At 37.7% G+C, this 27,814-nt stretch overlaps 1 protein-coding gene across 20 annotated transcripts in view; it reads right to left on the bottom strand.

The window, feature by feature from the left end:
* Window positions 1-20,016: 20,016 nt before the first annotated feature.
* The window catches only part of PAK3 (p21 (RAC1) activated kinase 3), a 281,213-nt gene continuing 273,415 nt past the window's right edge, over window positions 20,017-27,814 (bottom strand). For 19 of the 20 annotated variants that reach the window (XM_036226636.1, XM_036226629.1, XM_036226631.1 and 16 more), the window contains one exon: window positions 20,017-26,549. In XM_036226636.1, the coding sequence (XP_036082529.1) occupies window positions 26,460-26,549 (90 nt within the window). In that variant the 3' untranslated portion in view covers window positions 20,017-26,459. The remainder of the gene's footprint in view (window positions 26,550-27,814) is intronic. The other variant, XR_004952810.1, reaches the window with a different exon arrangement.

Here is a 27,814-nt window from a genome sequence, read left to right as displayed (position 1 = left end):
TCCTTTGTTAATTTGATTCCCAGGTATTTTATAGTTTTCGATGCAAATGTAAATGGGATTGTTTTCTCAATTTTCTTTCTGAAAGTGCATCATTGGTGTATAAAAATTCCACTGACTTCTGAATATTTATTTTGTAATCTGCTACTTTACTGAATTCACTGATCAGTAAAGATTCCGCAGTTCTCGGTGGAATCTTTAGGGTTCTCTCTATATAGTATCATGTCATTGGCAAATAATGACAGTTTTACTATTTCCTTTCTGATTTGGATACCTTTTATTTCTTTTTATTGTCTTATTGCTGTGGCTAAGACTTTCAATACTATGTTGAAGAGGAGTGGCGAAAGTGGGCATTCTTGTCTTGTTCCTGATCTTAAGGAAAATGTTTTTAGTCTTTCCCCATTGAGTATGATGTTAGCTGTAGATTTGTCATATATAGCCTTTATTATGTTGAGATATGTTCCCTTTATTCCCACTTTGCTGAGAGTTTTTATGATAAATGGATGCTGGATTTTGTAGAACGCTTTTTCTGCATCTATTGATATGATTACATGGTTTTTAACTTCAATTTGCCAATGCAGTGTATCACATTAATTGATTTGTGGATATTGTACCAACCTTGCATCCCAGAAATAAATCCAACTTGATCATGGTGTATGATATTTTTGATGTATTGCTGAATTGGGTTTGCTATTATGTTGAGGATTTTTGTGTCAATGTTCATAAGAGATATCAGCCTATAGTTTTCTTTTTTGTAAAGTCTTTGATTTTGAAATCAAAGTAATGGTGGCCTCACTAAAAGAGTTAGAGAGCCTTCCTCTCCTTGAATTTTTTGGAATAGTTCAAGAATGATAGGTGTTAATTCTTCTTAGAATGGGAAAATTTGCCTATGAAGCAATCTGGTCCAGGACCTTTGTTTTTTGAGAGGTTTTTGATTACGGATTCTATTTCATTGGTCATAATTGGTTGGCTCAGATTTTTTGTTTCTTCTTAACTCAGTATTGGGAGATTGTATGTTTCTAGGAATGTGTGCATTTATTTCAGATTGTCCCATTTGTTGGCATGTAATTGCTCATAGTATTTTCTTATGATCCTTTGTATTTCTGTGGAGTTTCTATTTATTTCTTTGCTTTCATTTCCGATTTTATTTATTTGAGTTTTCTTTTTTCCTTGGTGAGTCCAGCTAAGTCTGTCAATTTTGTTTATCCTTTCAAAGAACCAGCTTTTGGTTTCATTAATCTTTTGTATTATATTTCTAGACTCTATTTCATTTATTTCTGCTCTGATCTTTATTACTTCCTTCCTTCTATTCACTTTGGGCTTTTTTTTGCTGTTCCTTTTCTTTTCTTTTAAGTGTAAGGTTAGATTGTTTGAGCTTTTTCTTGTTTCTTGAATTAGGCCAGTATTGCTATGAATTTCCCACTTAAGGCTGCTTTCCATGTGTCCCTTAGATTTTGAGTTGTGTTTTCATTTTCATTTGTCTCTAGGTATCTTTTGATTTCTTCTTTGATCTCATTGATAAGTCATTCATTGTTTAGTAGCATGTTATTTAGCCTCCATATGTTTGTGTATTTTTCAGTTTTTTTTTTCCGTAGTTGATTTCTAGTTTCATATCATAGTTATCAGAGAAGACGGTTGATATAATTTTAATCTTCTTAAATTTATTGAGACTTATTTTGTGTCCTTATATGTGGTCTATCCTGGAGAATGTTCCATGTGCGCTTGAGGAGAATGTATGTTTTATTGCTTTGGGGTAAAATGCTCTGAAAATATCTATTAAAAGCATCTGATCTAGTACATATTTTAAGCCCATTGTTTCCTTATTGATTCTTTGCCTGGAAGATCTGTCCATTGGTGTGAATGGGGTGCTAAAGTCTCCTACTATGAATGTATTACTGCTGATCTCTCCTTTTATGTCAATCGATAATTGCTTTATGTGTGTGGGTGCTCCTGTGTTGTGTGCATATGTTTACTAGAGTTATGTCCACTTGATTTACTGATCCCTTTATCATTATGTAATGCCCTTTTTTGTCTCTTGTTAGAGCCTTTGTTTTAAAGTCTATTTTATCTGATATAAGTATCAGAACCCCAGCTTTTTTCATTTCCATTTGCATGAAATATCTTTTTTCCGTCCCTCTACTTTTAGTCTGTGAGTGTCATTTGATCTGAAGTGGGTCTTTTGTAGATAAGATATGCGTAGTTTCCTTATCCATTCAGCTACTTTTGATTGGAGCATTTAATCTGTTTATATTGAAAGTGATTACTGATAGGTACATAGTTATTGCCATTTTATTATTCATATTTATTATTTCTATTTTCTGTTTTACCCCTTCTCTGTTTACAGAAGTCCCTTTAACATTTATCGTGATACTGGATTGTTGGTGATGTATTCCTTAAGCTTTTTTCCTGTCTAGGAAGTTCTTTATCTCACCTTCCATTTTAATTGAAAGCATTGCTGGGTAGAGTATTTGTGGTTGTAGATTCTTGGTTTTTATAACTTTGAAAAATTCTTGCCAGTCCCTTCTGGCCTGCAAGGTTTCCCTTGAAAAATCAGCAGACATTCTTATGGGGGTCTCCTTGTAAGTAAATAGCTGCCTTTCTTTTGCTGCTTTTAAGATTCTCTCTTTGTCTTTGACCTTTGGCATTTTAATGATGACATGTATTGGTGTAGGTCTTTTTGAATTCATCTTGCTACTGTGTCTTCCAGTTCACTGATTCAATCTTCTGCTTCATCCAATCTACTGTTGAATTCGTCTGGTGTATTCTTCATTTCGGTTATTGTATTCTTCATTTCTGTCTGGTTATTTTTTATGGTTTCTATGTCCTTTTTATGCTTACTATCTCTGTTGAGGTTCTCATTGTGCTATCCACTCACCCGCTAAGTTCGTTGAGCATCCTTATAACCATTATTTTGAACTTTGTCTCTGGTAGGTTGCTTGCCTCCATTTCACTTAGCTTATTTTCTGGAGTTTTCTCCTGTTGTTTCATTTGTGAATGTTTCTTTGTTTCTCATTTTATTAGCCTCTCTGTGTTCATTTCTATGTGTCAGGAATATTTGTTCCATCTCTCAGACTTGGCCAGATAGCATAATGTAGAAGGTGTCCTGTGTGGTGCAGTGGTGCACTCTCCCTGATCCCCTGTGCTGGGGGCTCTGTTGTGTGTTGTGTGTAATTTGTTGGGTTGTGTGTAATCTTCTGTTGTCGGCAAGGCTTTATTGCTGTCAGTACATCAGTGGATGGGATTAATGCTCAAGATAACTAATTGCGGGAATTGGCTGCACCCACAGGGTAAGAGTTGCTATGTGGGGGCTTACCCCCATCCTTTGTGTGTACCACTAATGGGGCTAGTCAGGAGTTGCTGTGTTGTGCTCTGGTGCCGGCCTCCAGTACATTGGTTTTGTGGCCTCTTGGAAGGGGTTCCCCCATAGGCATAGTTCATCCCCTGTTTTAGATTGCTCAGGGCTACTCAGTGGGAACTACAAAGTGATCCATAGATGGTTGTCGCCTATGCTGCATCTATAGGTAAGTAGAAGAAACAATGATGTAGGCAGAGGTTGGTTATCCCCCCTCCCTGACCTGGGGCAGTTTTGCAGAAGGGTCAGTGCTCCTGAAGGCCTGACACTGCCTGTCAGTTGCCTGTAAGTCTCTGAAACTGGAAGAGCCTCTGAGTGATATGCACATTGTGTGGCACAGGTACCCTGGGAGTCTCCTGGGTCTATTGAGTAAATTTTCCACTGCCACAGAGTGCCAGTTTACTTGCCAGCACTGTTTCTGGCTCCCTGTACAAGTTTCCAATCATAGCAAGGTCAGTTGTTGCCCACCTTGTGCCTTAATGAGCCACCCCAGGCCAAGGGCAGCTGCCTATCAATGTATAGCAGGCACTTTGTGTATTGGATGGGGCAGGAGCTCAGGGAGCCAAGGGCCATCAGGCCAATACAGACCCCTGCAATCCCCTCAAGAGATATTGCAGCTCTTACGGGCAGCAGTGGTCTGCCCACAACTGTTTTCCCTTAATGTACTCACTGCTCTAGCCAAGGTCTGTTTCCTGTGCAGACTGCACAACCCCAGAGCCAAGCAGGGCATGGGAAGCTGCCTGTTAATGGACTGCAGGCACTTTGTGGCTTGGGCGAAGCTGGATCTCAAGGTCCATCTGGCCAATACAGCCTCAGTTTTTCTGAAAATTCGGTGCCTAGGCATTCCTGACATAGTTACAGATCACAATGAGACTAGTTGCCATCTGGAGGTAGTCCCACATACTCCTGCGATCCCCGGATGCAATATTGCAACTCTCACAGGCAGCAAAGGTTTGCCTGCAACTGGTTTCCATGCAGTGCCTGCCATGTTCTAGCCAAAGTTTGTTGCTTGCATGGATTGGGAAATGAGAAGCAGGTGGAGGGGCAGGTCTGTGGCATTTCACTGCCAGTGGGCTGCCTAGGGCAATTTGTGGGTTGGGTGGGGTGGAGTCTCAGGGAGACAATGACCATCAGATCAATACAGCCTCAGTCTTGCTGCAACTTCAGTAACTGTTCGCATGTTCCTGCAGAAGTCCCAGATCACAACAAGACCAACTGCTGTCTGGGGCTGGTCTACACATCCCTATGATATGCCGACACTCATGTTGGCAGCAGTGATCTGCCTGAAACTATCTCTGAAATGTGCAATCACTTAGTTGGCTGCTGGCTGAGAATGTTTGTCCCTGAATAGGTTCAGGGCATGACAGCCATCAAGCAACAAAATCCCCAGACAATCTGCAGGTTGGGTGGGGTAGGCTGATCTCCTCAGGCCAGCTCTTCCTAAAGGCCCTGTGGATGGAGTCTGCATAGTCAAGCTGGTGTGGTCTGTAGATTTCTCTGTAGGGGAGTCTCACTAAGGCACAATGGTGGCTGCCCTTCCAGCCCTCATTCTGGTACCAGGTAGTGTAGACTTTCTCAATATGAATCCTGTTTGAACCTCTGACCCACTTCTGGTATCCCGGGTGAGCATCTACAGGTCCGAGAGCCTGTACGTGGGTCCTTCGAAGGGGCGTCTAGGGCTTCAGTATCCTTCTGTCTCACTCAGACAGCCAGAATCCCCTCTGGTTTTTACAGTCGAAGTTATTGGAAACTCCTCTTCCTTGGGTTAGTACCTTGGGCAAATGAGGCAAGGACCCCCCCCCTTTCCTTCAGGGGAGCCTCTGCAGCCTCACTCTCCCTCCTGGTGATCCTCCACCACCTGTGAATGTGGATCCAGCCCAGTTCACAATATTGCTCCTCCTACTGGCTTCGATGTGGCTCCTTCTTTATATTATCAGACGTATGTGTAATGATCAGCTGGACTTCAGGTGATTCTCCATGTTGATCATTTATATTGTGGCTGTAATTTCATTGCAGACCTGGGAAGAGGCAAACCCTGCTTGTACCTAGTATACCATCTTCTTCCCATTTTTTTCTTCTTCTTAAAGAAGTCTCTCCAACATTTTCTGTAATACTAGCTTGGTGGTGATAAACTTTAGCTATTTTTTTTTTGATCTGAGAAGCTCTTTATATTTCAATGCTCAATGATAGCTTTGGTGGGTAGAGTAATCTTGGTTGTAAGTCCTTACTTCTCATCACTTTAAATATTTTGTGCCAATCTGGCCTGTGAAACTTCTGTTGACAAATCAGCTGATAGTCTTATGAGAGCTCTCTTGTAGGTAACTAACTACTTTTCTCTTATTGCTTTTTAAGATTCTCCCTTTGTATTTGACCTTTGTCATTTTAATGATATGTCTTGCTATGGGCCTCTTTGTGTTCATCTCGTTTAGGATCTCTGAGCTTCCAAGTCTTGTATGTCTATTTTCTTCACTAGGTTATGGAAATTTTCCATCATTATTTCTTCAAATAGGTTTCCAATTTCTTGCTCTCATGCTTCTCCCTGTGATGCAAATGGTGTTATGTTTGATGTTGTACCATAGGCTCTTTAAATGATCTTCATTTTTTTCGATAATTTTTTTCTTGTTGCTGTTCTGATTGGGTATCCTCTGCTACCCCATCCTCTATATCAGTAATTTGAACCTTTGTTTCATCCACTATTGATTCTCGCTAATATACTCTTCATCTCAGATATTGTTTTCTTCATTTCTGACTAGTTCCCTTTCATAATTTCCATTTCCACTTCCTCTAAGTTTGTTGAACATCCTTATAACCAGTGTTTTGAACCTTGTAGCTGGTAGATTGCTTGACTCCACTTTTTCTGGAGTGCTGTTCTATTCTTTCATGTAGAGCACACTTCTTTGTCTCCCTATTTTGTCTGCCTGTCTGTGTCTGTTTCCATGTAATAAACAAAGCTTATACACCTCCCAGTCTTATTAGCATGGCTTTGTGTAGTAGGTGCCCAGTGGCACAGTCCTGAGAGGGGTCCAGCTGCAGGCCAAGTTTAGTCCCAGCCTGTGCCCCTCTGGGGCCTCCTAATAAGATTCTGCAAGCTATCCCAAGATGGCTAATCCCCATGCTGTGCTTATAGTTGCCTCAAGAGAACACGCCAGAAACTGAGGCCAGGTGCCACCAGTGTGGAGCTTGGATCTGCTTAGCGAGGGGCACAGGGCACATCAAGGACACCACTGGATGCAGCTTGGGTAGGGCTGCAGGTTGGGAGGGGCAGAGTTTCAGGGAGTCCTCTGGGAAGAGTGACCTCCTTTATCCAATTTAATGATGTCTTAGTTATGGTGGCACCAGCTTTCACATGCTGGGAGGAGGGAGGGCTCAACAGAGGATCAATGGATACCACCAGCTCTTCTGCCTGGGAAAAAGCCTAGCCTCTGGCCATTGCTCCGATGCCTGACAACTTGGTGTCCTCCTGTAAGTCCCTGGTGCTCTGCAAGCAGCCAACCAGGTGTTGGTGCTCAAAACAAGTGAGTTTATTACCACAAATGTCTGGCAACAGTCGCGTCCCTTTAAGAAGAACGTTTGCACCTGTCAGCTGCAGCTGCCATAGCCTCTGTCTCACTCAGCCACGTGGGGCTAGCATCCTCGCATCTCCGCTGCCTCCTACCATTGCAGGGTGATTTCTTATTTATCTTCCTATTTGTATCGTCTCTGTTCCTCCAGATCCCAAGTGATGCTGCTTGCTGTTTGCTCTGTCACGTCTCTGGTGTGGTCACAAGAGAGGATGTGAAAAGCTTCTTAGTCTACATCATCTTTCCCCTCATTAATTTTTATTTTTTGATGTGATTTTCATATATAGTTCCCCTATCTATCCATGGATCTATAAGCAGGTATCATGGTTTCTGTTCAGGAACTATTAGAATAGCACTTGAGCTTGATGTAAGAATCTTCACGAAGGGGAAACACTGGAGAACATGATGTCCATCCTGACAGTGCCAGAGAGTCCATGAAAAGGATTTAAGAAGTGCTACAATCTAATCAGACTTACTTTTTAGAAAAAAACACTGTAGTAGCAATATGAATCAGAAGAGTGCCAAGAATGGAAGCTGAGAAACCTGTCTTTTCGGCCTTCATTATTTACTTTCTTATGCTGTGGTAATATCCCTCATTAGTAGTATAGATAAAGAGTAAGGGATATTTTAAGAGATATTTAATAGGAGGAATCAAGAGAATCAGGTAACAAGAAATAAGAAGGATAAAAAAGTGAAGGGAAATTCAAGGACGATGCTTAGTTTTTTTGGCTAAGGGTGGTGATTAGAGATAGATCCCAGGGAAAGGATCTGATATAGTGAATATGAAAAAATGGAATTAATTTTGGACAACTTGAGTATCAAGTGTCTTTGGAACACATTAGTGGAGATGTCATGTAGGAATATGAGGTTATAATTAGAATCTTAAGTGTAGAGAAGATATATGGGCTGGTATATTAATTTGGGAGTTATGATATAGGTGGGAGCTAGAGACATGGTGTAAATAAAATAGACCATGAAAGAATCCTGGTGGCAGGGGGCACCCACATGTAAAAGATGACTAGAAGCAGGATTTTAAAAGAATTTGGAGAAGTGGCAAACATAGTATTAGGAGAATGATCAGGAAAGAGTGGTCACAGAGCCAAAATAACAGAGTTTGTAGGTAAAAACAACAGCCAGTCAACTAAGGTTTACTGATTGAGTACTATGAGCCTGGGGATATTCCAAGTAATTAAATATAAAATATACTTTCCCTTGTAAGCTTACATTAACTGAGACTAACCAGACAATAAAAATGAATGAATGAATGAATGAATGAATGAATGAATAAATAAATAAATAAATAAAATGTAGAGTATTAAAGAAGTTGATAGATTTTATGGGAAAGGACCAGGGAAAGCATATCAGGAGTTATGGTGGGGAATGTATGGTTGAAATGGGATAATCAGGGTAGGCCTCATTGAAAAAGGAATATTTTAGCAAAGGCTTTAAAGAAGTGAGACATGAGGTGTGTGGATATCTGAGGGAAATGTTTTCCAATCAGAAAGAAAAGACATCACAGAGGCTCTGAGGCAAACGCATGCCTGAAATGTCTGTGAAATAGCAAGAAACTAGTGTGCCTGGAGCAGAATGTGTGAAGGGGAGAATAAAAGGGAATAAGTTGAAAAAGTAAGAGAGTGGTACACACAAAAGAGGGTTTTTTAAGTCATTGTAAGGACTTTGTCTTTACTATAAGAAGAATGTGAAACCATTGGAGAATTTTGATTTATGTTGAATATCCTTTTGAGACTATAGTTAAGCATGCAAAGATTCAAGCACGTTGACTAGTTTAGAGGCTATTGCAACAATTCAAGCAAGAGATAATGATGCCTTGGATCAGACTGGTTGCAGTGAAGGTGCTGAGAAATGGTCAGATTATACATACATACATTCACACACACACACACACACACACACTCACAATCATAGTTTCTTTTTAATCAATTTCATTAAAGTATAATTTAAATATAAGATTGCCTGATTTTAATTATATGGTTCAATTTTGGGCCAACTGTGTCTTATATGGACATGAAATGCTTCCTGCTAAAATAAATGGAAATATCTGGGTTTTCCTCCCAAAAGTATTATCTTATGGTTTAAAAAGTATTACACAATGACTTTGGCAATATAAGAAGGAAAATAAGATCTGGTAACTAAAGAACTGATTATTTCAGCCAAAGATAGATGAAGTCTTGAAATGGAAATGTGAGGCATGGGCTTGCTTTACATAGCACAAGGCTTCACCAGTACAGAAAGCATAACTGGATGCTATCTCCAGATGCAAACCACCGGTGTTAGTGAGCAAAGATTTTATTTTTGAATGTAAATGAAAAAAAATTGGGGTGCATACTCACACTGCATATTTCCCCAACAAGGGCTTCTTCAACACAGGATCAATGGTTAACAATGGCTACAATATTATGGAGGAAACCTTTCTGTGTTTGGATTCCAGTCAAAAATAACTCAAAGCAGTGGCTGCTATTGAAGGTGTTCTAGTTGGCCAGGGTATATTTTTAAAAGGCTAATAATAGTATTAGCTTTCATTTTTTGAGAACCTAATATGTGACCAAATGAGCATTTTGACATGCTAACTTTTTTATTTTTCACAACCCCATGATGTATTTTTATCCTCTTTTTATAATTGAAATGAATGCTTAGAGAGAAGTGAAATGAGTTCCGACTCCAAAATCTAAATTCTTAATCCCATATCAGCCTAAGGGGGATCCATAATTTAAGGCACTCAAGTGAATTTGACAGTACATGATTGAGTCTAGTTGAGGCAAGAGCAAAAGAGGTGGTGGAAACTAGGATGGAGCATTTTTAGGACAGGTTACTACTTACTAAGAATGATTATTTTATTCTTCTTTTATTTTTGGATTTTATTATCAGTTCTCAGAGACTTCTCTTATGAGGAAGGAAGTGGCAAATATGGAGATTTAGGAAGCTGATATATGTAGCTAGGATAATGTAGAAACTACTACAAACATACAGGTGGGCTTCCTATGGCATTTTGTAGCTACCTTACATGAAACAAGCACCAATGCAATGTTAGAGTATGATAACAGGAGCTTCATAAAGGTATGCTGAGTGCTATTGAGATATTTGGGGCTTTCTTGATGAGCCCCAAATGGCTGCTCTATCTATGGACAGAGAGAAAAATGGGTTGAACCTATCACAGCAGGCCACCGTGTATACTCCAGCAATAGGTAATTAAGGGGAAGCCACTGGGCCACCATCCATATATTGGATGACAAAATAAGTGCCCCTCCAGGCATGGTACATTCTTTTACTTCTTACATGTTTAGAGGCCAAGGAGCCAAACTGGAAATTGGCCTGGCTTCTGCACCTGTAGGTGACACCTCAGATGTAGTCAGGCATCATGACAGTGATGAAGAACACCATGATTGGAAATTATTCATTACAGAAGGGGAAAGATCCTTCAATTATAATGCCAAAATGGTGAAAGAAAATCTGGTGGTGGAAAACCTGATCTGAGAAAGTGAGGCAACATGAAATAAATACATGTCATCTTATGGATCATAAAGCCCGTGGCCATATGCTGAGCCTCACCTTTTCCATGAGAGGAATAATGGTTCCTGGAACACAGGCACAACCAACATTGTACCCTGACAGTACAGATGTTAGTGCAGGTGACATCAAAGCTTGGCTTCTTTAATAACATGTTGAGTGCTATGATTGATATGGCATTTGAAGGAAGGCCTAACGTAGATGTTAATAACCCTCAAAATTAGACAGATGAATTAGAAAAAGATCACAGGAGTATACCATAGAGCTAAATGAGAAGGGTCTCATTGATCCTGGAATGTATGCCTTCGCTCCTCTTATGAACAATAAATGAAAGGAAATGTTCTAGATTACAGATATTTATCCTGGTCCTATAGACTACTCTGATATTGAGACACATGTCTGTGTAATTTGTAAACACTTCATCTAAGTAGCATCCATGTAACTGCCATGGTAGAGGTATCTTCCACAGAATTAAAAAAAAATCATAAATGTGGCTTCTTGCATGAACCTTTTGAGATTATTTCTCAATATAGTGGATAAAACCTTATTGTTCAGGATTTACTAATCTGCTCCTGCACACTATCCAGGATTTATATCGTTTCAATGCTAGATATATTGCTGTTGGTAAGGTTGGTAGTAACATGGAATTCAGATTTTTTATCTGAAGAAGGTAGAAGACTTTAAATTACAAACTGACAATATTGTCTTTTCCACAGTCAAGTCTTATGATAGAAATATTCTGAAAGCAGATTATGACATATGTACTTTTGCTTCAGATGAAAAACAACTTACCAAACACAATTCATTCAAAATCAGAACAAAAAATCATTGCTGAAGGTTGCAATGGACCAATAACAAAAGAGATCAGGATCTTCCTGGAGGGGAATAGTTTGATAATCCTGCTCTCTACTTGAATGCTAGAGGAAGAACTGTATCTCATTTATGTGATTAATTTTTTAAAAAAATATGTCACACATCTATTTAAATATGAAAAGGATTTTAACTACCATTTGCTAGATTATTCAAAAGAGTTTAGAAGGAAAATGTGGAAAATGTGGTAGGGTTATTCATTTGTGGCTACTGGAGGGATTCAGGACACAGTCAAGAGCTTTATTCTGTAGTATAACGTTAGAACATAGCATTCCCTTCCTGAGTTTTAAAGCAGCAATTCAGTTTTATCTATCGTGAAATTAAAAGTTGTTTCTCATATGAAATTTTTTGGTGGAGTCTGCTTGGGAGATTGTATTCTGTTAATTGGTCATCATTTTCTCTTTCTTTCTTATTAGTTTTTTAATTAATCAATTAATTTTTTTATGATGACATTGGTTAACGAAATCCAATAGTTTCAGCTGTACATTTGAACAGTAAGGCGTATATATATTTACACGGTGTGTTCACCTCCCATAGTTAGATTTCTTTCTGTCACCACATACTTGACTCCCTTTACCCCATTTACTTCCCACCTCTCCTTTTCCCCTTACCCTCTGGTAACCATTAGTCTGTTCTCCATGCCCATGAGACTGTTTGTCCTGTTCATTTGTTGCTTGTAGGTTTACATCTTACATATAAGTGATATCATGGGGTTTTCAACTCTTTCTGTATGGCTTATTTCGCTTAGTATGATTATCTCAAGGTCCATCCAGGTTGTCGCAAATGGCAGCATATCATCTCTTCTTATGACTAATAGTCTTTTGTTTATATGTATCACAGCTTTTTTAACCAACCATCTATTGTAGGACACTTCGGTTGCTTCCATGTCCTGGCCACTGTGAATAATGCTGCTATTAATATCAGTGTGCAAATATCTTTTCAAATATGAGTTTTCAAGTCTGTGGGGTAAATATCCAGTAGAGGGATTGCTAGAACATATGGTAGATCAATTCTTAGCTTTTTGAGGAACAACATACTGTTTTCCATAGTGGCTGTACCAACTGGCAGTCCCACCAGCAGTATATGAGGGTTCCTTTTTCTCCGCATCCTCTGCAACATTCATTGTTATCAGTCCTGTTGATTATAGCTATTCTAACAGGTGTGAGATGGTATGTCATTGTGATTTCGATTTGCATTTCCCTAATAGCTAGTGATGTTGAGCTTTTATTTCATATATTTGTTGGTTATTTGTATGTACTCTAGGGAGAAGTGTCTGTTCAGTTCCTCTGCCCATTTTTTGATTGGATCATTTGTATTTTTGTTGCTATTGAGTTGTATGAGTTCATTGTATATTATGGCCTCATTGGAGGCATTGCTTGCAAATATATTTTTCCATTAGGATTGTTGTCTCTTTACCTTGTTGATGGTTTCTTATGCTGAGCAGAAGCTTTTTAGTTTGATGAAGTTCCATTCATTTATTTTTGCCTTTGCTTCCCTTGCCTATAAGGTCAAATTCATAAAATCTTCTTTAAGTCCAAGGTCCTTGAGTTTCATTTCTATGTTTTCTTCTATGCATTTTATTGTTTCAGGTCTTATAGTCTAGTTTCATTCTTCTGCAGGTGGCCTTCCAGTTTTCCCAGCATCATTTATTGAAGAAGCTTTCCTTTCTCCACTGTCTTTTGTTTGGCTTTTTTTGTCAAAAATTATTTGCCCATATAAATATCGGTTTACTTCTGGACTCTCGATTCTGTTCCCCTGGTCTGTGTGTCCGTTTTGCTGCCAATACCATGCCTTTTTTGATTACGGTCACTTTGTAGCATAATTTGAAGTCAGGCAGAATGATACTTCCAGTCTCGTTCTTTTTTCTCAGGATGGCTTTGACAGTTAGGGATCTTTTGTGCTTCCATACAAATCTGGTATTTTTTGTTCTATTTCTTTAAAAAATGTCAATGGGATTTTGACGGGGCTTGCATTAAATCTGTATAATGCTTTAGGTAATACGGTCATTTTAACTATGTTGATTCTTCCAACCGAAGAACATGGAATATCTTTCCATTTCTTTGTATCTTCTTTGATTTCTTTTAATAAGGTCTTGTAGTTTTCATTATATAGGTCCTTAACATGTTTCATTAAATTTATTACTTTGTATTTTATTCTTTTTGTTGCAGTTGCAAAAGGAATTATTTTTCCACTTCTTCTGACACTTCATTATTAGAATATAGGAACACTATGAATTTCAAACGATTTTGTATCCAGAGACTTTACTGTGTTTGCCTATTATGTCTACTAATGTTCTTGTGGAGTCTTTAGGGTTTTCTATATAGAGAATCATGTCATCCGCCAACAGTGATAGTTTGACTTCTTTCTTTCCTATTGGGATGTCTTTTATATCTTTCCCCTCCTGACTGATTGCGCTTGCTAGGTCCTCCAGTGTTATAATGAATAACAACACAGACTTGCCTTATTCCTGATCTTGGAAAGTTTTTAGTTTTTCACCATTAAGTATAATGTTGGCTGAATGTTTATCATATATGGCCTTTATTATGTTAAGGTACTTTCCTTCTATACGGATTTTGTTAAGTGTTTTGATCATAATTGGACACTGTATCTTGTCCACGGCTTTTTCAGTGTTTATTGATATGATCATATGATTCTTATTCTTTTATTTTTAATGTGGTGTATCACAGTAATCCATTAGCATATGTTAAACCATCCTTGTGCCCCTGGGATGAAGCCCAGTTGATCCTGGTGTATAACCTTTTTAATATGTTGCTATGTTTGGTTCTCTAGTATCTTATTTAGGATGTTTACATCAATGCTCATGAGAGATATTGGTCTGTAGTTTTCTGTTTCATATTTTCTTTACCAGGTATTTGTATCAGGGTAATATTGACCTAATAAAATGAAATGGGAAAATTGCCTCCTCTACTATTTTTTGGATAATTTTGAGGAGAATAGGTATTAATTCTCTTTTGAATGTTTGGTAGAATTCACTGATGAAGCCATCAGGTCCTGGACTGTGACTTTTTTATAGGTTTTTGATGATTGTTTCAAATTCCATACTTCTAATCGATCTATTTAAGTTTTCCCGTTCTTCTTGATTCGGTCCTGGAAGGTTGTATTTTTCTAAGTACTGGTCCATTTTTCGGGGCTATTAAATTTGGTTATATAATTTTCATAGTATTATTGTATGATCCTTTGTATTTCTGTGATGTCAGTCGTAATTTTCCCTTTCATCTCTGATTGCGTTTATTTGTGTTCTTTCTCTTTATTCTTTAGTGAGCCTAGCCAGGGGTTTGTCATTTTAATTAACCTTCTCAAAGAATAAACTCTTTGTTGCATTTATTTTTTCTATTGTGTTTTATTTTAATTTTATGATTTCAATTTTGTTTATTTCTGCTCTAACTTTTTATTTTGTTCCTTCTGCTGACTTTAGGCTTCATTTATTCTTTTCTAGTTTTTAAAGATGAAGTGTAAGGTTGTTTACTAGGGCTCATTCTTATTTTTGGAGATAGACCTGTATTATGAGGGCTTTTGCCATGTCCCAAAAGTGTTGATATGTTGTACCATCATTATCATTCATTTCTATGTATCTCGTGATCTCTCTTTTTATTTCTTCTCTGACCCAAATATTCTTCGGTAGTATGTTGTTTAATCTACATGTATTTGTGATTCTTCATGCTTCCTTTTAACAGTCGATCTCCAGCTTCGAAGCATTATGATCAGAGAACATGGTTAGTATGATTTCAACCCTCTTATATTTGTTGAAGCTATCTCTGTGTCTCTGAATGTGGTCAGTCCTCAAGAATGCTCCATGTGCACTCAAGAAGAATGTATAAGCAGCTGATTTGGGATAAAAAGCTCTGTAAATGTCAATTATGTCCAGTTGGTCTAATATGTCATTTAAGGACATTATTTGCTTGTTGATTTTCTGTTTGGATGATCTGTCCATATCCAACAGTGATAGTGTTTAGCCCTGTTTCTCCCTTTATTTCTGTTAGTAATTGTTTTTCTCTGAATGCCATTTGCTTGACATATTATTTTCCACTCTTTCAGTGTGAGTCTATATTAGCCTTTGGAATTGAGATGTATCTCCTGGAGGCAGTACATGGATGGGTTTTGTTTTTTGATTCATTCTTCAATGTTGTGCCTTTTTATTGGTGAGTCCAGTCCATTTACATTTAGGGTGCTTGCTGAAATATGAGGTCTTCTTATCGCCATTTGATCTTTTGCTTTTTGGTAGCTCGATGTTTCCATTGCTTCCTTGTCTTTGTGATTCTGTTTTCTTTATTTGTTTAGCTTTTATAGGTTTTCCCTCTGGTTCTTGTTTTACGTTATATACTTCAGTTCTGAATCTTCTCTGTGTGGTTACCATTACGAATATGTAAAGGGTAGTTATATAAATTCACAGTCGTTCTTTTTATTCTGCATGTGCCTTATCTCCATTCCTTTTTGAGAATTTAGACCTTTGAATCCTCCCCTTTTCAGTCATTGTTGTCTCAATTTGTCCCTATGTATGCTGAACGTTCATTACTATCTTGCTATAGCAAATCTCTTCTTATTTTTTAAGCTTATAATGCCCTGTTCTTAGTAAGGGTTGCATTTCTCTGCTTCTATCAGCCTGCTAGTCACCTTACTCCTAATTATGTATTTTTTCTTGTCATTTTGTTTTAGGTGAGCTGACCCCTTTCAGTATTTCCTGCAATGCAGGCCTCGTAGTGGAGAATTCCCGCAATTTTTGTATGTCTGGAAAGGTCTTTATTTCTCCCTCATATCTGAAGGAGAGCTTAGCTGGATACATTATTCTTGGCTGGTACTTCCTTTCATTTAGTAGTTTGAGTACTTGATTCCACTCCTTTCTGGCTTATAAGGATTGTGCTGAGAAGTTAGACGATAATCTAATGGGTTTTCTTTTATAGGTTACCATCTTCTTTTCCCTGGCTGCCCTGAGAGTTCTGTCTTTGTTGTCCGTAAAGGCCTTTTTGGGTTGAGATAATTGAGTGTTCTGTTGACTTCTTGAATTCCAAGCTCCAGCTCATTCCTTAGATTTTGGAAATTCTCATCAACTATTTGTCTCAAAATGCTTTCTAATCCCTGCTCCTTTTCCTCCACTTCAAGAATGCCCATTATTCATACGTTTCCTCTCCTGATGCCGTCAGCTAGTTCTTGTATTTCTCTTTCAGTATTTTTCATTCTTTGGTTTCTCTCTTCTTCCTTCTGTTGTATTTCTAGATTTCTGTCTTCGATATCACTGATCCTTTCCTCCACTTGGTCGACTCTATTTCTCAAGCTTGTTTTTCTTTATATTTCCCCTCTTTCAGTGTATTCATTATTTCCAGAAGTTCTATTCTGTTCTTTTTGAGGGTTTCAGTCTTCTTGCTAAAAAACTCATTCTCTTCATCTAGTTGTTTTATCAGTTCCTGAAATTGTCGATATGATTTGTTTCAGATTTCATTGATTTTTTTCAGAAGTACCATCCTGGATTTTCTGTCACTTAAGCCACATATTTCTATGTCTATAAGTTTATTTTCTGGAGAGTTTTTTCTTTCTTTCTGAGATGCCTTGTTGCCTTGGTTTTTCATGGTATTTAATGGACCATTTCTCCACCTGGACATTAATAGAAGTGTATTCTGCTTTTTTTTTCCCCAGAAAGAAGATTTATTATATAAAAGTCTCTCTAGCCTATCACAAAGAAGGTGTTTACTTTTGGTTTCTAGTAGGTGGTGTGTTAGCCTCTTGGATCCTTGTTGTATATCAAGATTTAATGATCTTTATTTTTTTATAGATGTTTAATCATGCTTGCTACCCTCAATCTCATGTCCTTTCAATGTTATCGACAGTTTCGGTAGCTTTTGCTCTGATTTCTCTGGGTTTCCGTTGGGAGAGGGGACCTCTGGGTTTTGTGAAGGGGGCTGTGGCTCAGCCTCACGTAAAAATCAAGAAAGTGTTTCTCTGTCGGCCCCCACTTCTCTGTTTTCTGCTCTGTGACTAGACATTGCTCTCCCAGTCAGGGCTGTTCGGGGTACTTGCCTCACATTCTCCCCCACCTTCCTCTTACAGGGAGCTCTGACTGCGAGAGTTAGCTTCTTTGTTTCTCCCAGTTCCCTGCCCAATACCTGGAGTTCCGACCTGTGGTAGCTCTTATATACAGATCCCATGCTCAGACATGCCAGTGTGCAGTTTGGCTGTTTTTTTTTTTTTGTTGTTGTTGTTGAGGTTTAAATGTTTATCTTATTGTTGTTTCAAGAGGAGAAATCTGGGTACATCTATCACTCTGCCATGTTTCTGACTTTACTCTCTCTCATCATAAATTTTATTCTCGTATGATCATAGGCTGAGGAGCCAGTCTTTCATGTCCACAGGGAAGAACTCCTAAGCAATTATATTTGAGTTCCAAGCTTCCCCATTGAGGCCTCAGAAGTGTCTGAAGAGAAAGTGAGAAGTCATACTACCTCAGGTGGGTGAAACTTGTGTCAGGTGGAATTACATTAGGGAGAAACTTCTTGATAGCAAGGTAAATGGTTGTTGGTGATGGAAGTGGGTTAGGAATGTTATCCAGCCTGCATTCTGTCTCCTTGTCATAACTTTTGAAATGTCATGGGGGAGATATCTTGCAGTCCGTTTCTCTTCTTATTGAACATTTTATTGAGATAATCGCAGATCCACACGCAACTTGTAAGAAGTAATACAGAGAGATACTGTACACCCTTTACCCATTTTCCCCAATGGCAGCATATTCTGTTGCTTATAACTTTGTTAGAATGTATATCCCTAGGAAACAGGACTAGGATATTCTGGTTAAAATGTTAAAGTAGATGTAGAATGGAGCCAAACTACCAATTTTCTTTTTTCTACAAGTGGGGATGTTTGGGAGAACATAGAAAATTTATGAAGAATGGCTATAGCCTAAGCTTAAGATTCCTTTCCATTGGAAGTGATGGCCCTAATGGGGCTTGGGATGTGCACAGGACAAGGCTCAGGAAGGTAGAGGTTGGAAACAAGACTAAATTTATGATGAGAGAGAGTGAAGTCAGAAACTCCCTGATTCAGGGAGGTGCTAGAAAATGGAAAAAGAACTACCAAAACAGGCCCAAAGATTTAACAGAATGGGAAGGGTTTCCACTGTCAGGTATGGAAAACAAAAAGTTATCGGCTATAAAGCTGCGTATGGATGTGTCACCGCAGTGCACTACTCAGAGACTACTAGAAACAGGGACTGGTGTTGATATTGCAAACATAGATAAGTAGAGTGGCAAGCACAGTAGCAAGAGAACAGTGGAATTGGTACAGGGTTATTGGAAAGCAGCAGCAGCAGAGGTGCTTGACAGAGATATATGGGAAGCCACCAGATACCACCCAAGTGTCTGGGGAGCCAGGCCCCATGGAATGTGAATGACAACTACAATTTGTGAGGCACTTCAGAGATTACCCTCTTCCAACTTCAGTGGGTGAGGGACTTAGATGAGGCTAGAGTTCCAGCAATTGAGCAGTAGGGCTGAGCTGCAGAGTAATACATTTTTCATTGTCTGGGTCTCTGTTTCTTTAAGTTGTTGTGACAAAGGGAAATACCTTTTAAATTTTATTTTGATATAAGATATTGGTAATTTGATAACACATATAAGGTATTTCTACTTCACTTAATAGAGATAAAAAATAGTTAGAGGAAACCTTCCAATCAAGGATGGAAGGATATGAGGCTAATCATAGGAATGATGACTCAGTACTTTGTGCACACGGGCAGTAGATAGCTTGACTAAAGGTTAACTACTGGAATTCTCATTCACTTGCCCCTTCATATTTACAGAAAATGTCTCTTGTGTTTTTCACGTGGACAGATTCAGTGACAGAAATAAAGCTTGCATGTAAATGCAGTGAACCTAGGAAACAACCAAATAGCAGTCGGTAAGATATATAATTCATCTACAGGGAACATAATACCACTGTGTATCCACTTACACTGAGGTGTCAAATTATATACGCATATTCCAGAAGGAGTACTATACCCACTGTGCAAGTAATTTTGGTGGAAACAACCTCCAGTTTTCTAAATTTTTGGTGTTTTTGTCTTGAGTCTTGAGGACTCAGTTTCTGACAAACCTGATTCCAATAGGTGCAGCTTTGAATGAACTTTACTGTCATTTAGTCACATTTGGACGTGTTTTTTTAAAAGAGAAGTTATTATTATCAGAAATGTCCACAGTGCCTGACATATAACAAGAGCTCAAGATATGCTTTTTGAATAAAAGTGTGAATGAATGAATCAACGAACAAATGAATGTTTTAGCTAATGTGGGTTTAGAATATCTCCTGTGACTTGTGGACTCTGATACCAGATATAAGATGAAAACTAAACATGCAGATGGCTTTACACATTCAGAATTTTCCAAGCAGAAAAATGAACAAAAATATTTTTACATAGGATTTCCTTTGGCAGTTGTCCTTTATCTACCTCTTGAATCTGTCAGGCTTTTGCCCTACATTGAATATATACATTTGCCTCTCTGAGTAATCCCATGAAAAAACCAGAGAGAAACTCTGAATCTGAGTTATTTAGTTGCAGATTCTGCAAGACATTTCTCATATTGCTCACAAGGCTGGGTATTTTACTGCTGCAATACCTGGGAGTGCTGCACTCCAACTTGTGAAGTAGGCAAAATGGCTAATATCAAGGGGGTGGGAGGAAAGGTAACAGAAGAGAGAAGTACAAGCTCATTTATATTTATCATTTTTATTTGCAATACTTTAGATCCAAGTTTCAAACTGCAATATTATTACACTCAAGACACAGTCATGCACAATCCATATTTCAATTTTCTATTGCTTCAACCACAATTGAAAATAACAATATTGGAAACAAAAGTCCATAAAAAGATTAAATGCTGAGGTCAGAAGGATGGAACCATACCATCAGCAGGTCTACAAAAGAAATAACTCACTTAAAAATCAAACAAATAAAAAGATCATAAATACCTTTAATCCAAAGTTACAGAAGAATTTCACTACACATGAGTTTACAGATAGCACATTTTAACAAAAGTAATGCACAGCCAAATGAGATACAATTTGATAAACAATGAAAATGTGTAGATCCTCCATAACTTGCTTTGTCTGGATAGTATGAGTATAATCCCAGTAGACATCAGTACCCTGTGATCTGGCTCCTTCTTGCTAATGTACTGAGATTTAAAACTCAACCCACTAATGGTTATAGTATTCTGTGAAAGGTCTTATCACTAATGAATATAATATATGTGGTCCATAAAGCACACCACACACAGCACACACACTGAACTTGAATTTTGTACTCAGGGCTGGTTGGAACTCTGCTGTAGGCAGGGCATTGGGACTATCCACTAACTAACTTCCAGTTTACCCTCCTTCCAGCAGCATGCTCATATAACTGGCCAATTACTGAGGGAATTGTCATCAGAAATGCTATTTTTGTTTCGTGACAAGTGGATTTGCCAACATTCCTTAATACTAACAGCATGTAATTACTTATTTCTAATTTTGCTCTCTGTAACCTTCAAGTGCTTAGGTCCACTCTTAGTAGTCCCAACCATTAAAATACATGGGTTCTACCATTTTGTACTCTTATTAAGTAAAGTCTATAAAGCCCAGCACTGCTTCATAGGAAAGAAGAGGCTCAAGTATAGTTCTATTCTAGCAAGTGTGACAGTGTATTTCTGTTCTAGTAGCAAATACTGGCTATGGCTTAATGAAAACCAGACTTTACATACAGAGTATATGGAAAATGAAAACTGGGAATGATCCACTGAAAAAAAGAACATTAAAACAAAAACAAAACTGTGAAAGGATTGGAAGGTCACCACAAGTTTTATCAACATTCCCTAGTATTATTAACTTCGTTTGCTTGAGTTTTTTTTTTTAATCATCTTATATAGTGCTATTGTTGAACTAAAACATAAGAGACACAGGCTTAAGCATGTGATATTTTCCATGGCTTTAACAGGTTGAATTTGCAAAGGCAACTTATAATACCTCGATGTTAGAGCTTTTGGAAAGAACTTGGGGATCATCTAGTCCAGTCTAATACTTTTATTTTACAGATGAGGAAACAGCCATGAAAAGGTTAAGTGACTTGAACAGGGTCACACAGTAAATTAGTAATATAGCCTGTATTAGGTCTCCTTACTCTTGAGTTAATATTCCTTCCGCTACATCTGACTGATTCTCTATAACTGCTGTTGATTTCCTCTTAGGTACTAAATCAGGTGAACATGGTACCTGCCTTACTGTTGGTATTATGGGATAGCATTTACTTGATGGCAGTTTCCAAAGTAGACTCTGATGGCACTAACCAGCTTCTTCTTTAAGTTTATCTTGCAAGTTTGACTATATTACATGGCAGTAAATTCTATTTGTAGTATTATAGTATACTTGTACACAGAAGTGTGCTCATGGAGATGATATCTCAGTTCCTGCATTTGCAGATTCAGTTAAATATTGTTTAATATTAAATAGACATTACATTCTCAGTGCACGAGGAGTTGGGTTATATTCATATTGTTACTAAAGGAGTATGGGATCATAAAAGGAGTGAAAAAATGAAAGCTAATGAACAAAAAATTGCATCAGAAACAAACCTCTTAAGAAAAAATACTTTCTTAGGAAAAATATTTCCATTATTTCCACAATCCCATTTATTTCCTTCTCAATCCACATGCAAATATGTATTCAGAATTGTGTGTTAAGTTCGCTCAAAATCTCAGGCCTATTTAGACTATCAATTCACAAATGCCGAAATTCAGTCCTCTAGCTCAGAGACTGGGAGAAGCTTGCAGCAATGGCCATGCCTTTATTTAACTGAATATTAACTGCTAGGAGGTCCGAAATGGACCATGAGGTTCAACTGGGGATGGCAGGGTTAAGACTCCCATAAGTATTTTTAGGCTGAGAATGGTCAATGAAAAGCCTGTGGGTTCTCTAAGTACAAGGTCTGCACATGGTGAAATTGAGTAACATCTGAAGCCACTACCTCATTATAAAAGTCCTCACCTAAAATTTCTTTGGTGAATTAAAAGGAAATTCCTCTTTTGGTGGATAGTCTCCCTTTTCTCCTTAATAATGACAATTACTGCATACAACTTATAGTCAGGCAATACAGAAAATATATAGAGGCTACCTCAAGCCAAAGCTAACAGGACTGTGACTGAATGCCAATAGGCAAAAAAAGTTATAAAAATTTGTCTTAATATTTTCATAGTTAGCTTTGAATTGCAAATCATAATAACTTATTGAAGTCAATAGGACTTGCCTACCGGTCATTAAAAGAAGAATCCTACCTGAATGATATAATATCCTGTCAGAGAAGGAGATGGTGGAAGTTGGAGATTTTATCTTCTATTCCAAAAATCAAACTAAAACTGCTAAAATGATCTAAAAAGGTGATACCTGAAACAGGCATTATCAAAAGGGCTAATTGAACATCACCTATCCAATCTAAAGCAGCCAAAACAAATGTTGATGCTTACCAAAGCAGAGGGCAGCTAGTTTTAAAGCAGAATGATGTGTTTGGAGTTCTCACAGCGACATCTCCCTAGCTTTAACTTATAGGTAGTAGTCCCCTAAGAAAGCACGTGCCATACCCAAGCATGTGCCAATCACAGCACCCAGGCAAATATAAAGCCTATAGAATAATTGTAACTAGCAGTTATCTGTGCCCTGCATGCTCTGGGCTCTGGCCAGAAGGCATCTGCTTCTAGCGTCTTTTCTATAGTCCCCTTTCTGATGTTTACTTATCATAAAGCAATATTATAACAATATTGTAAAAAGAAAAAAATTAACATAATCCCACCACCCTAACACAACTAATTTCATTTATCTCTGTTCCCAGTCTTTGTCCATATGCACACTTATTTCTACATAGTTGTAATCCCTGTATATGTTATTTAAAAGTGATTTTATAGATTTTCTCTGAGAATCTCTCTGAGAACTGGCAGCCTCATTAGAAATAAACAACCCATCGAGCAAAGGAATATAATTATTTACATAATCTTTGAGCTGAGAAATATCCTTTGTAGACAAACATCTCAAACTATCAAAACAGTTATACAGATGACAAGAAGCAATTTCATATTTCTTTTTCTTTTAGCAATGGAATGTGCTTCACAGGAGGAGGATAGATGTGAGGATCAGGTGATTAAACTCAAAAAATGGGTGCAATTCACAAGCCTGAAAGAAATCTGAATAACACAATTAAAAAATAAATACTTGAGTTAAATCTTCTTACATGACTCGGCCATCCAGTAGCCAAAATGGAACATGGGCACACAAATATTTACAATGACACGTAGACGAGATCAGCAAGAACGAAGTCATTACCCAACATAGTGACTGATTTGAGGAGACTGTGTCATCCAAAAAACCTCATAGGATTATGACAACGCACTGGATCCTTGCTACAACATTAATGTTCTTTTCTTTCTTATATAAATAATCTCTACTGTGCTTCTCACCCTTCCCTGACTTTCCCACTGCCCTAGTCTTATCTCAGGACATTTTGGAAACAACACTTGATGATGTGCCCTCATTATGTCAGGGCAGACTAGCAACTTTAAAGATCTGGATAGACTCACCTATGTCACATGAGCTTTTAAAAATCCAGGGAAAGGGAATATACTATTAACCACCTGAAGTCCAAGTTGTTCAAGTGTAACAAGTGTGAATCTTTCAGCATCATTTTGACAGGAGAAACAGCTTCTCTTTAATACTTATTAGAAATATACATAACTCTCAACACAGGGAAGGGTCTTTAGAAACTGTTCTCATTTAAAATTTACATAGATATAAATTTGTAGGAGTAAAGCCTACTGAGATATAGTATCATAAAGTTTTGGTACAATGGGATGTGATAAAGAAGTACCTGGCTCCTCAAAGTTAATGTGCTGAATTGCAAGCATAAAAGAGCAGCAATTTATCTGCCTACAGTGATCTGAAGGATCACAACTCCAAGGTCTTCCCTCACCAAAAAAAGGTCTTTATGACATATAAGGGATGCTAATTGATGACTAGGAATTCCCAACTAGGGTTGGGGCTCTCTCTATTGGCAGGGCATAATTATCAATGTACTGGATTCTATTTGCATCCCAGGTATTATTTCACTGAATTATCTGGCACTAAGAATAAAAAATGTTTAAAAACCCATTAATTTAAAATCTTATGAAATAAAAATTAAGCCCTCCACCTTTTCTCTCATTAGAACAGAGTGGCATTAAAAAATCTCAGGCCCAGACATCTTTTTACAAAGTATAATGTGGTATGCCTTAAATTAATGTTACCATTTGACTTTCTTTTTACATTTGTTGTTTTATCCCACTGTGGACATTTCTGGGGGCGGGGGTGGGGAGGGTCGTTAAAGCCTCTCTCAAATTTTATAGTCAAAGAAAACTATAAGAAAATAGGAAATCTTGCTGAATGTAGATTGGTTATATTCAGATTCTTGATATACTACAAATTGAGAAGCCTTCTACAACACAAATTGTTAGTTTTTCAAAGACTTAGAGAAACAACTTTGCAGATTTTATAAAATTTGACAATACATTCAAAAGAGAAGCATGTCCTTTTCTATGCTGACACCCTCCAGATATTTTTCTACTCTCAGAAAATTCAGGAAATGCCAACTGTTGAATTTTTAATAAATAGATACATGGTGAAATAATAGTCAAATTTTCATATTTTCTCCAAGCCACAAAAGGAATTCAGTTGGACTTTTATTTCTAGTGATAGAAGACTGAGGATGCTAATTATTTTCACTGGAGAACTTCCAGATCTTTATGAACATGTTTCCAAAATTCAAAAGCCCCCCAAACCAGGTATGAACATAATATCCTGAAACAAAATTGGTGACATATAGGGAAAATGGGAACAAGTACTTAAAGCCAAATGTTGGTTGGGACACAGTTTTCACTGACCTCCCATTTCTTCCAGAGTTGAACGCTTACAATATCTTTGTTCTCCAGATCTTTTTGAAATTTTTAAAATGTTATAAATGGTCAAATAAATGATTTTTGTCATAAGCAAATGTTGGTTACTGGGTCTATTTCCTCCCAATGTGCCTATTTTACAGTACGTATGTTCCACAAGCACAAGAAAGGATAAATTAGGTTTTTTTTCAATCTTTGTTTACTTACTTTCCCAACAAGGATACTTATCTTGTTTTCCTTTTGGCTATCAGAGAAAGTTGCATCTTTGTTTAAGTATCATTTCTCCTATAAGGATTTCCTAAGTTCAGGTCCTGGACTCACCCAACAGGAGTGCCACAGTTTTGATGTGTCCTTCTTCAAGTATCATGAAAAAGAACAAGCTGATTTATATAAATGATAAATCAACCACCTATTAAGCATCATTATGAAGATGTGATAGGATTTCACCATTTGAGTATTATTTAGATACACAGTTTTTAAAGCCTTTCCTGAACACACATATTGCTCTCTGCTTTTGGAAAATGTCTTAAAAGAAACCTTTTCCAATGCAAATGCAGAAAAACAGGTACAAAAACCAAGCCACCACTATAGAAGAAGAATAAAAAATTGCAACTCTATTAGGGCATGGACTTCCACATGTTCACATAGTACTTGCTCTGGGTTGTTTTTTTATTATTATTTGTTTCATTTTTTTTTGGTGTGTGTGTGTGTGTGTGCGTGTGTGTGTGTGTTTCGCTTTATTTTTAAAAAATGTTTTCACTTCTTTTTGCTGGACATCTAATGACAATGAAAGTGAAAAACATCACATTGGGTAAGGATTTTTGAAGGAGGTTCGAATGCAAGAGGGACTACTCTCTAACTTAAAAACAAACACAACACTATGAAGAGGAGGTGTGCACCTTTGAGAAACCTTTTTCTTCAAAGTGAATGCACAAAATGAGGGGATTCACTACTGGCTCTTTCGCTTCACGGTGGAAGTGACCACTCATGGCCACTTCGACATTGCTGCCCTGTTTGGGCTGCGGTTCAGGCTTACAAATAAATTACATAATCTGAGGGAGTAGGAAAAAGGCTTATAAGAAGTTTCTATTCGTTTGAAAGCTAAAGACCTCCACCCAATTTTACTGTCTTTTCTTCCATGTTTCCTGCAGCAGAGTTTTATTTCAGTCTTACTCATGAGGGAGATGGTGTGGGGTAAGGCTTGCAGTCCTAGCGGCTGCTATTCTTAATTGCTTCTTTTGCAGCGATAATCAGAGGAGTCAGGCTGGAGAGAGGCTTGGCTAATTTTAAAAATGGATGCTAAAAAAGAAAAAAAGAGAGATTACTGGAATTCCTTCTTTCAACATGTATATTACTTTGCATTTTCAAGCAGTTTTTTTCATTAAAATGCATTTTGAGCATCCAAATAAACACCATTTTATTAAAAACAGTGTCGGCTTTTGTTCTTCAGATATTTTTGTCCTTCAGTGTCATGAAATCCTCTGAAAACTCAGTCAGGGTCTTGTAAAATCTCACTGTGTTTACAAAAGTCTGACTTTCTGATTTTCTTAAACTGCTGATTTTATCTGGAGAAGCTTTCATGCTTAAAAAATGTCTTTGTTTAACCTTGATGCTGAAACCAATGGCTTCCTAACAACTAAATCCAATATTTGTATCTCCATCATTTCTCTTTTGGCTCCTCTGCAGTACTTGATACAAGTGAATATCCCTTCCTTCTTTTAAATGTTTTCCTCTTTTGGGGCCTGTGGTATTCTACTTTCTTGGTTTTCTTCCACACGCTTGCTTGCATGCTCACTGACTAACCCTTCTCCTTCTTCCTCCCTGGTTTCACTTCCTCTTCCCACCTCCCACAGACCAAAACTTAGCTCTTGTCATCATCTTGTCCTAATTTAATTCCTTTAAGAGCCCATCTCCTTTCATGGTTTCACCCTCCCATCAGCCTCATGGGGGTGACTCTCAAATCTATATTGTGTGACCTGCTCTCTTTCCTGAATTCTGGTCCTATTTCTCCAATTGCCTGCTGGATATTTCCTTTTAAATGTCCTTCTGTCACCCTGAATTCAACATTTAAAAACATATGTTAAAGCACAGGAGCTTTGAAGTCAGTGCACCTAGGTTTAATCCTCTCCTCTGCTTATTACAATGGTTAAATGAAGTAAAGTAAGTTATAGTTCATTGCAAACTACATAGAGGCAAAGACATGTTAGCCACTGTGTGATCCTCTGTCACTTTGGCTTTTACTGAATGCTATTAGTGGTTTGATATCTTGGAGTCACTGTTATCTTCCTCTCCCTTATGTTCCACATGAATCAGCTACCAATTATTTTTTCTCAGTGCCTCTTATAACAACCTCTTGCCTTCCCTAGCTCAGGCCTAATCAACTTTAACCATGAACTATAACACCAACTAACTCCTCATTGATCTTCCTGCCTCCATTTTTTCCTGTTGCTAACTCTTATTGCATACCACTGGATTAATCTCCCTAAATAAGCTTTCATCATGTGTTTCCCTCAGATATCTTCAGTATTTTCCTACTGCCTATAGCCTCGACTCTTTAGTCTGGT

Source organism: Rousettus aegyptiacus, unplaced genomic scaffold (assembly GCF_014176215.1).
Source record: "Rousettus aegyptiacus isolate mRouAeg1 unplaced genomic scaffold, mRouAeg1.p scaffold_m13_p_9, whole genome shotgun sequence".
NCBI lineage: Eukaryota > Metazoa > Chordata > Mammalia > Chiroptera > Pteropodidae > Rousettus > Rousettus aegyptiacus.
Note: the sequence above shows the minus strand (reverse complement) of the source record. Positions and strands in the feature narration are given on the sequence as shown.